At 42.8% G+C, this 11,172-nt stretch overlaps 2 protein-coding genes across 2 annotated transcripts; both read right to left on the bottom strand.

The window, feature by feature from the left end:
- Window positions 1-78: 78 nt before the first annotated feature.
- On the bottom strand, window positions 79-945 carry LOC109146925. The gene has a single exon (XM_019294576.1). The coding sequence runs from the start codon at window positions 943-945 to the stop codon at window positions 79-81; it is 867 nt and encodes a 288-aa protein (XP_019150121.1).
- A 9,130-nt stretch (window positions 946-10,075) lies between these two features.
- On the bottom strand, window positions 10,076-10,405 carry LOC109146924. Its single transcript, XM_019294575.1, has one exon. The coding sequence runs from the start codon at window positions 10,403-10,405 to the stop codon at window positions 10,076-10,078; it is 330 nt and encodes a 109-aa protein (XP_019150120.1).
- Between the last annotated feature and the right edge of the window lie 767 nt (window positions 10,406-11,172).

The raw sequence follows: 11,172 nt of genomic DNA, 5'->3' as shown, positions 1-11,172 counted from the left end.
AATATTCGGTGCATACAAGTAGAAGGGCTCAATCCCTTATTGTCGGCTATAGTCCAACCTATAGCTTGCTTATATTCCCTAAGCACTCGGACCAATACTTTCTTCTTCCAATGTAGATAGTTTTTTGGAGATTAGCACGGGAAGAGTCTCTTCATCCCCTAAGAATGCATACTTTAAATGATATGGCAATGGTTTCAATTCTATCTTTGGAGCTTGAACAACAGAAGGAAGGAGTTTTGTGTCAGATATAGGCAACTCAATACAATAAGCATTATATTTCATTGGCTTAAGTGACTCCAACTCATGTACAATATCTTGCAAATCAAAATTCAAAGAAAACTTATTCATGATTTTCTTCAACCAATCAGGGGTAAGATTCATGTTTAGTGCAACCTCTAAGGCATTATTATCAGTCAAATAAGAAATTTTCTGCACAAAAGGGTCAACAACATCTACTAGAGAAACAGACGACACATCATCAGGATATTTCATAGCATTATAAATGTTAAACTTAATGAGTTCACCATCAAATTCCATTGTGAGTGTACCATCATGCACATCAATTTTAGTTCTAGATGTTTTCAAAAATGGCCTTCCTAATAAGATTAATGAAGAATAAGTAGAATTATCTTCTTCCATATCTAACACATAAAAATCAACAGGAAAAATCAACCCATCAACTTGCACTAAAACATCTTCTAAAACCCCCACAGGATAAACATTAGATCTATCAGCAAGTTGAACAATTACATCAGTTTCTTTTAAAGAACCAATATTCAAAGATGAATAAATAGATAAAGGCATCACATTAATTGAAGCTCCTAGATCTAACAAATTTCTTTCAACATTAACATTGCCAATTTTGCAAGGGATAGTAAACATACCAGGGTCTTTGCATTTAGGAGGCAACTTCTTTTGTAGAATAGCTGAAACATTTTCCCCCATGCTTACCATTTCATTGCCTTTAAATGTCTTTTATTTGTGCACAACTCTTTAACAAATTTAGCATATCGAGGAATTTGTTTAATAGCATCAAGTAAAGGAATATTTACCTCAACCTTTCGAAATGTGTCAAGTATTTCTTTTTGTTCTTCATCCTTTTTTGATTTTGCCAATGTACTAGGGAAAGGGGGAGGAATTACCACTGCCTCCGGATGTTCTTTGACAAGCTTTTGATCATTTTGGGGTGGATGGACTTCTTTTTCCTTTTCTTCATCTCAGTTGTGTCTGCTTTTCACTTGAGTAGGTTCTTGCAGCTCTTTTTGTAACACCCCGTGTTACGGCCTCTAACCCAAACTAATTATTTAATTGCTTACCCTAAAAACAGAATTAAATTCCATTAATTAACTAAGAAGGGTCCACCATAGACCATTGACCCTTATCCCTAAACCAATTCCTTAGTCCTATAAGAAATAGAAATAGCAACACATACCCCTTGGACCCTAATTAGGACTCATAGATATATAAATAGGGACATAAGAGGCACCTAGAAAGGCACACCACAATAGATATCACCACACAAGAATTCTCTTATCACCAACATAGGGTAAATCAAGAAGAGGAGACCTTAGAGAAAGACCCTTAATAGCCAAGGAATTTAATTAAGGCTAAGAGGTAACCCATGTCTCAACAAAACCTATTTTCCTTGCTATAATCTTCTTCTTTGGCTCCTTCTCTATTACTTAAAATCTTGATAAAATCTTTTATGATGATGATATGATCTTGATAATTGATGAGATGATTTTATGTGTTGATCTTGATAATCTTGATGATTATAAGAGGGTCTTGATGATTGTGAGATTTTCTTGATAAATCTTGATGTTCTTGATTTTAAAGATAAACTATGATTTGATGATTTGAATATGATTAGAGCCCTAGGATCAATTGGGGATTTCGTATTATGATATTATTGATATAATTGGGTGGGATTTCGCATGTTCGGGTGTTATTTATGTTTAGAAGTCATGTTAGGATATGTTCATTATGATTCTTGGTTTTGATCCATTATTTGACTACGTGGTGTCATCGTCTGCGTTTAAAAGTGTCTAAACATGGTTCCGGGTTCCACGAAAGATCCCGGGACCAAAATATTGAAAAAGAGTCAGTGGGGGTAGGTGGGGCTAGGGGGACCCGCCACCTACCCGCTGCCCAATTTGGACATCCCCGGCAGCGGGCAACCGGCGGGTGGTGCCGGTGGTTCTCCACCCGCCGGCCACCCGCTGGATTTCCCCCACCTTGGGGTGTTGGCTTCCCCGTTTGATGTTCCCCGACCCCCGTGGTGTCCCGGCGGACTCCGTTTATCGTGCCTAAGTCTAGTTTGATGTTTCGGGTACCGTTCGTAGGATAAAAGAGTCTTGTGTATTGCATGCTAGTTGAATTGGTACCCCGTTGACCTAGGTGAAAGATGCATGAACCCCTAAGATATTTCCTAGTATGTGGATGACCACGCATAGGCTTCGTTATACGTTTTCTCCCCTCATCCAATGTGTTAATGTGAATTGCATGTGCTTGCTACGTGTTATATATGCATGATTCCCCTGGTTGCGGTCAAATTGGTCTACTTGGGCCACAGTCCACCGACTAAGCTCGTCAGCGGTGTGTAGGGCTGTGGTCCATGGGCTGCAGTCCACCGACTGAGCTCGTCAGCAGTGTGTAGGGCTGCAGTCCACAAAGAGGGCTATAGTCCACCGACTGAGCTCGTCAGCGGTGTGTAGGACTATGGTCCGCCGCTGAGCTCGTCAGCGGTCTTACAGGGGCTGCGATCCACCGACTGAGCTCGTCAGCGGTGTGTAGGGTCGCAGTCCACAAAGAGGATAACAGTCCACCGACTGAGCTCGTCAGCGGTGTGTAGGGCTGTGGTCCGCCATTGAGCTCGTCAACGGTCTAATCGGTTGGCTGCGGTCAATCCCTTCATGCTGCGGTATGAGGTAGGGTGCTGTGGGGCCCTGTTTAGCGCTATATGCGCTAACCCTCATGTATGGGCATGCGATTGGTCTTGTGGCGCCACCAAAGTGTGCTTATATGATAAAGATGATTGGTTGAAAGATGACATGAATGAAGTGAAGTTAAATTGTGACCTTAAGATATAGAATGATATCTTTATATGCTTGATTATAATTGTTGAATGTGCTTATCCCTACCTGTTGAGTCTATTCCTGGTTTTAAAGCTAGAGTCTCCTAAGTATATATCTTCCTGCTGCAAAATGGTTTTCCTATATATATATATATATATATACCTATATTGTATTTTAACGCGTTGGAGTGGGTTACCAGCATTATTCGCTGAACAGATATATTTGGCTTTCAGGCACAGAGGATTAGCTACCGGAGTGCGCTAGAGGAACTCAGCTTAGATAGTTAGTCTTTCCTTACGGCCTGCGTGCCTTGATGATGTAATGACAATTGTTTGAGGATAGTTAGTTAATGTAGCTTGTGCATCTGAGTTCTCCAGCTCAGATGTGGCATAACACCCCAGACCCTTATGTTCAGAATACCCCATTTGGGATTAATTAATAGAATTTCTTTCATATTATAAGATTGAAAAGTTTTAAAAATTTCGGGGTGTTACAGATGGTATCAGAGCCTAAGTTTCACCCTAGGATAAGACTTTTAAGACAAGACTTTAGGACATTAGACTTAAACTCTAGGTATTTAGGAACATAGGATCAGGAATCTTAGGACGCGCGGTGAGATTGTGAGCCCACCTATCACACTTTATCTTTCATTAATTTAAAGAACCCCCTTCGCTTATCACATCAAGGTAAGGGTGCAACACACTAACTCATCGTTACAATAAACATTAGCCTTGTAGACCGACGACATGACACCAAACAGAAGACAGTCAAGGACTCCGGAACCCTCCACCCACGATCCCCTGGCTAAAACTCTACAGCAACTGACACAGGTCGCCCAAACACTAAGCGATGTAGCATTCCGCAATAACAACAGACCACCGCCACCACCAAACACAAACACGGAAATCACACGGCAAGTTTCAAACAATCGACCACCCATCTTTTCGGGGGAAGAAGACCCCGCAATCCTCGAAGAACGGATTCAAACCTTCGACAAGATCCTGAGATTGGCGGAATGCCCAGAAGAACGTCGTGTAGAGATAGCCTCGTTCTACTTCGGACACGAGGCTGATCTTTGGTGGATCCACGAAAGGCCCACTTACAGACAAGAACCAGGGTTCAACTGGGAGAACCTAAAAACACGACTACGAGAGCGGTTCTACCCAGCACACGTAAGAGCATCCATGTACGAAGAGTTCCTCCACCTAAAACAAAGAATGACCACCGTCATGGAGTACCATAAACGGTTTGTAACACCCCAAAATTTTTCAACTTTTAAGACTTATATAATAAAGGTAAATGCTCATTAAATCCCAAGATATAACATAAAGAGTACGGGGTGCTATGCCACACTTGAGCTAGAGAACTCAGGTGCATAGGCTAACTGACTAATATCCTCAATAATGTAAATGCAAAAGCATGGCACCCAGGCCGAAAGGGAAACTATCTACTTCTACGCTCCAAGACTCTAGCGCGCTCCAGTGTCTACTCCTCAGTGCCTGAAAGCCAAATATATCTGTTCAGCGAGAGATGCTGGTAACCCACTCCAACGCGTTGAAATACAGTACATATAGATATATACATAGATATAAGAAAAACCATTTCGAAGCATGAACATATATCCTAAGAGACTCTAGCTTTTAAAGCAGGGAATAGACTCGACAGATAGGGATAAGCACAGTCAACAGTCATACGATTCACAAGCATAGGGAACAGACTCGACAGATAAGCACAGTCAATAGTCATAACCAAGCATATACGATTTACAAGCATGTATCCTATGGTCACGATTTTATAGCATTTATAACATCAAACCATCCATATCTCATCACATAGTACACTTTGATGGCGCCACAGGACAAATCACATGCCCATACATGAGGGTCAGCGCATATAGCTCTGACACGGCCCCGTAGCACCCTGCCCCGTATCGCAACACGGAGGGGTCGATCGCAACCGACCGATGAACCGCAGCTCATCATATTGTTTGATCGCAACCAAACAGTGGACCACAGCCCAAGAGTAGTCATCTGACCGCAGCCAGGAATATGAACCGCAGCTCATGTAAAACGTTTGATCGCAACTCAACGGTGGACCGCAGCCCGATAGTGTAAATCTGACCGCAGCCAGCTTCTGAACCGCAGCTCAGGAATAACCAATTTGATCGCAACCAAATTGGGGTATCATGCACACATAACACATAGCAAACACATGCAACCCACATTGACACATCGGGAAGGGGGAGAAATCGCATAACGAAACCTATGCGTGATCATCCACATACTAAGAATAATCCTAAGGGGTTCATACTTCTTACACCTAGGCCAACGGGATACCAATTCAACTAGCATGTAATATATAAGACTCATTCATCCTACGAATGGCACCCGAAACATCAAACTAGACATAGGCACGATGGACGGAGTCCGTTGGGACACCACGGGGGTCGGGGGAACATCAAACGGGGAAGCCGGGATCTCGAAGTGGGACAATTTTCAGCGGGTAGCCGGTGGGTGAAGGGTCACCCGCCGGTGACGAATTTCCGGGCAGCGGGTGCCCGGCGGGCAGTCGCCTGCCCGCCGGCTGCCCGCTGCCGGCGACGCCAAACCTGGCCGCGGGTAGGTGGCGGGTCCCCTACCCCCACCTACCCCCCACTGACTCTTTTTCACAAATAACGCCCCGGGAACCTTTGTGGAACCCGAAACCATGCTTAGACACCTTTCAACGTAATTGATGACAACGCGTAGACAATTAATGGATCAAAAGCAAGAAACATACGGCACATATCCTATCATGCTTTCTAAACATAATTGACACCCAAACATGCGAATTCCCACCCAATATATCAAGAATAACACCACACGAGTTTCACGATACAACCTAGGGCTCTAATTATATTTAAATCATCAAGAACGCAATTCATCTTTTAACATTAAGCAACAATGTGATTTATCAAGAATATCACACAATCATTAGGAATCTAGGTTTATCAAGAATATCACACAATCATCAAGAATCTCTTTCCATCATCAAGATTATAAGATTACCCAATAAATCATAACATCAATTATCAAGATCACACCATCAATATCATAACCGAATCATCAATACACAAGAATGTAGAGGGATGCCTAGAAGGAGATCATAGCTAAGAAAATAGGTTTTGTTGAGACATGGGTTACCTCTTAGCCTTAATTGATTTCCTTGGCTATGAAGGGTCTTTCTCTAAGGCTTTCTTCTTTCTTGATTTCTTCTAGGGGAATTCTTGGAATTCCTTGTGTGGTGAGAGATTATTGTGGTGGGGGTTCTAGGTGCCTCCTATGTCCCCTATTTATATATCTAGGAGTCCTAATTAGGGCCCAAATACTATAGGCTTGCTACTCTATTCCTTTTAGGACTAGGGGTTGGGTTTAAAGATGAGGGCCCACGGACTATGGTGGGCCTTTTCCTAATTAATTATTGTAATTTAATTCTTTCTTTGGATAATTGGTTAAGTGATTAATTGGTTTTAGGGGTCGTAACACGGGGTGTTACACGGTTCCTCGAACTAGCCCGTTTCGCACCAGAACTGGTCCCTACCGAGACAACCAAGATAGAAAGATTTATATCGGGCCTCAACTTCGAAGCCCGGAAGGCACTAATCGTAAGCGGACCCCGGACCCTCAATGAGGCTTACTCCAGTGTCGCCAACCTCTATCGAATCCAACTACTACAACGTGGGGTCCAGGAACAGATTCGTAAGAGAAACACAGGAGGCGGGGCGCCACCCGTAAAGAGAACAAGAAACGACGCTAACACAAGGCCAGGCAACCTGGCTGGCCAAGGGCCGCCTCTAGGGGAACAACGAATCTAATACAAGGCCCTCCCTTTGCCAGAAATGTAACAAAGACCACAAGGGCACGGACTGTAGAGGAAACCCCTGGCGATGTTTCAACTGGGAGGGGAAGGCCACAGGTCCTTCCACTTCCCCCAACCCCCAAACTCGCGCCCTACAGTCATGGGCCAGCATGGAGGCTCGACCAACCAAAGAAATTTCGGTACTTCTGGAAAAGTATTCGTCATGAGCCGCACCTAGGCCGAACTTGAAAACGAAGGCAACTTCGACGAAGAAAACGTGGCCCCAGGAGACCAAGACCCCACAAACCAATCAGGAGGAAACCAAGAAGACGAATTCTATTTAGGTTGATTAGCAAACCCCCTGTAATCACCCTCGTAGTAAAATTTCTTGTTTAGTTTAGCTACTTCGGAATTATTATAAATAAAGAAGCAAAATCAAAATAAATTAGCATGAAAGACTGGACAATCCCGAGAACCCATGATGTGACCAAAGTCAACATCCACACACACAAAAAAAAAAAAAAAAAAAAAAAAAAAAAAAAAAAAAAAAAAAAGAGAGACAAAAGTCCAGCAAGGAGGAAACTTCCTACCACTAGAAGAAGAGACAAAAGAATCCAAAGGGTGCATAACTAAGAAGACTATTGTTATCAATGGGGATTGAACCTTAGACCTCTCACTTATAAGACAAAGTTCTTAACCACTAGATTACAAGTGTTTCTTGAACCCTTAAGGGAACACTCCCTTCTTAAACCCCCACAAATCCCTAAAACCCACAAAATTCCCAAATCAAAAACCCTTCTTCTTCCTCCTTCCTCCCACTCCCTCATTCCTCTCTCTCCCTCTCCCCACGCCGCCGGCACCACCCGAGCACACCGTAGCCCACTCCGCCGACAGCCGCCACCAAGCAGATCACCAGCGACCGCCCATGCGACCTGCCTCCACTGTAACACCCCGTGTTACGGCCTCTAACCCAAACTAATTATTTAATTACTTGCCCTAAAAAGAGAATTTAAAACCCATTAATTAACTAGGAAGGGCCTGTGACACCCCGAAATCCAAATTCGGTTAAGGGATTAATTAAGTTATTAATCCTATTTCAATTTGTAATTTAATTCCTTAAATTCCTGAACTTTAATAGTCGGGGACTAGTAATTGACTAGTCAACCCCATAGTCAAAGTTGCACCTTGAGCTTTGTAAGGAATTCCCTTGTTCCTTACACCTTTCCATGTTAGTAAGGGTATTCTTGACCATTCACCTTGTGTTAGTATTGTAACCTAACCTAGTAAGAACACCTCATTTCTATCCTTACACTTTCCAAAATCCTAGCTCCATCTTCTCTCTAAAAAGGTGGATAGCTTTTCTTCCAAGCCAAGTTGAAGCTTTGTCAAGACTTCAAGAGTTGTCTCCAAGATTCTACCTTTCATACATTTGGGCATCTAGGAGGGTAAGATCCATGTTCATCTTGTGTTTTCAGTGTTTTCTTAGGTGTCTTTTCTTAAAGATAGGATCTTTATGATCTTTTGGTATGTTCTTGAAGTGGGTTTGGAAGGTGAGCTTTGATAGGAGCTTGGTGTGGTGTTAAGTGAAGGTTTTTGGTCTACAGGAGGTAACCCATGCTCTACAAAATCTATTTTGCTTACCTATATGAATATTTCTTGGATTCTACATGTGTTTTGCTATGAAATTTGAGTGTTTATGCATTGTCTTGTGAAAATGCATATCTAGAGCTTGTGTTTAGGGTTCTTGTATGCCATTGCTTGGCTATTCCTTTGATTCAAGTCACTTTGTTGTATTTGGTGAGTTTTGGCATGTTTTGGACTTGAATTTGAGCTTGGAGTTGAAAATCCCCGAAGGGATTATTTTGGTACAGGTTGGGTACCCGCGGGCGGAACGGCGGGCAGAGCCCTACCCGCCGCCCCACCCGCGGGGAGAGAGGCTTGTGGGTGTATGTACCCGCGGGCAGGACCACGGGTAGGGGCCTACCCGTGGGTCCACCTACGGGGTACACTTTGGTGATTGGCGGGGATTTGTTCCCCGTGATTCTTTTGACTCGGTATTTGGTGTTTTGACTTCCCGATGTTCTTTTGTGGAACTATTTGAGCGTCTTCTTGATGTTTCATATGTCTAGAACTATGTGGTAGGTATCCATGTAGGTTTTGGTGTCTTGAATCGTGCTAAGTGTTCAACATTGTGTTTTGTTGAACCGTGATGAGTCTTGTGTGTTCTTCGGAACTACGTTTGGTTTACCCGTTTGATAAGCATGCTAGTTCGGTGTTTAAATGCTATGGTTGATGATAACTTGTGTTATTCATCGTTGTTGTTGTTGGGCTGTGACCCATTCCTTGATAGAGTATGGTTTCATATCTTCGTTGTGATCCGTTAATTGATTCCTGTTGTGGTGTGATGTGTGTGTGGCTTTATCTGGATTGCACGATTAGTGGTATGGGACACTAGTCACCAAGGTATTGCAGTGGTCCTCGTGGTGGCCATGACGTGATTATGGAGTTGTGACCTGTGTGTCAGATTCACATATTTTGGGAGAGGCATGTGTTGCCGTGTGTGTGAATGGTACCCTCGTGTACTATGAAATCGGTGGTTTTGTTCGCGGTCGTTGGCGGATGGGGACGACGGTCCTCGGAGGGAAAAGGTTGGACTTGGTGTACAGGGGTCCTGGAGGTAATGGTTGGAAGAAGATACAAGGTTGGGGGTAGCCATAAGGTTGGAACCGGGCATAAGGAAGGCATATCAACTCGTGATGGGTGATGTCACGAGGGCTTGTGTAGCCGTTGTTGTGAGTTCTCTTCTTGTGACGTATGTAGTCACAAAGGCAGGTGTTGCCTTGGCATGTGTTGCCGTTTGTCGTGTCTTATTCCTTTGAGTTATGCATTCGCTAAACAGATATATTTGGCTTTCAGGCACAGATGAGTAGACCCCGGAGCGCGCTAGAGATCCGAAGCATAAATTAGTTAGTTTCCCTTTCGGCCTGCATGCCATGATTATGTATTGACATTGCTTTGAGGATATTTAGTTAGTTTAGCCTGTGCATCTAAGTTCTCCAGCTCAGATGTGGCATAGCACCCCGTACTCTTATGTTTGATTTTGGGATTTAATGAGAATTCACCTTTATTATATAAGTTTTAAAAAGTTTCAAAATTTCGGGGTGTTACATTGCTGGTCGGTTATCCCAGAGATCATTATACAGCTTTTCCGATCGAAGCGACTCGATGAAAAATGTGAGCGCGTTCTGGTCTTCGACTCCTTCAATGGCCTGGATCTCTTTTTGCCATCGCGCCAAGTAGGTTTTGAGCGACTCACCCTCGTCTTGATGGATGTCGCCAAGGTGTGTTAGATCCTTTTGAAGCCTGATGTTCGCCGCATAGTGGCTCATGAATCGATCAGCCAAGTCTTTGAAACTACGGATAGACCCAGGTGGAAGAGAAACAAGCCACCTCTGAGCAGGACCCTTTAAGGTCGGCAGGAAGGCGTGACACATGACCGGGTCCTTCACCCCCAATGTAACACCCCGTGTTACGGCCTTCAATTCCGGATTAATTATTTAATTAATCCCGTTAATAATAATTAAATATGATTTAATTCTGTTAGGTTTCCCTTTAATTAATTAATAAAGGTCCACCATGAACCGTGGACCCTTGCCTAAACTAGAGTCTTAAGCCTATTAGGAATAAAGAAAGTAAACCTTTTACTATTCAGATTATGATTAGGATTCTCTTTAAATTAATTAATATGGTCCACTATGGACCATGGACCCTTATCCCTAAAACAAGCCCTTAGTCCTATAAGGAATAGAATTAGTAAACCCATACCATTCAGGCCCTAATTATGAGTCTTAAATATATAAATAGGGATATAGGAGGCACCTAGATCTTTCACCACAATAATCTCTCACCACACAAGAAGTTCCAAGAATCCCCTTAGGAGGAATCAAGAAAGAAGAAAGCTTAAAGAAAGACCCTTCATAGCCAAGGAATTAATTAAGGCTAAGAGGTAACCCATGTCTCAACAAAACCTATTTTCATAGCTATGATTCCCCTCTTAGGATTTCCCCCATATTCTTGTGTGTTGATGATTCGTTATAATGATATTGATAATTGGTGTTATGATTCCATGGGTGATTTTGATGATAAGAGGTTCTTGATGATTATGTGGTGTTCTTGATATTCTTGATGATTATATGATGCTCTTGATGTTTATGTGATATTCCTATCAAATCTTGATATTAGAAGATGAATTGTGTTCTTG

Source organism: Ipomoea nil, unplaced genomic scaffold (assembly GCF_001879475.1).
Source record: "Ipomoea nil cultivar Tokyo-kokei standard unplaced genomic scaffold, Asagao_1.1 scaffold1952, whole genome shotgun sequence".
In the NCBI taxonomy this organism is placed as follows: Eukaryota; Viridiplantae; Streptophyta; class Magnoliopsida; order Solanales; family Convolvulaceae; genus Ipomoea; species Ipomoea nil.
The sequence above is the reverse complement of the archived record's forward strand: the minus strand, read 5'-3'. Positions and strand labels throughout refer to the sequence as shown.

Bases quoted from the DNA above. Each gene is read 5' to 3' on its own strand.
- LOC109146925 (XM_019294576.1), bottom strand. From the start codon at position 945: ATGGGGGAAAATGTTTCAGCTATTCTACAAAAGAAGTTGCCTCCTAAA.
- LOC109146924 (XM_019294575.1), bottom strand. From the start codon at position 10,405: ATGTGTCACGCCTTCCTGCCGACCTTAAAGGGTCCTGCTCAGAGGTGG.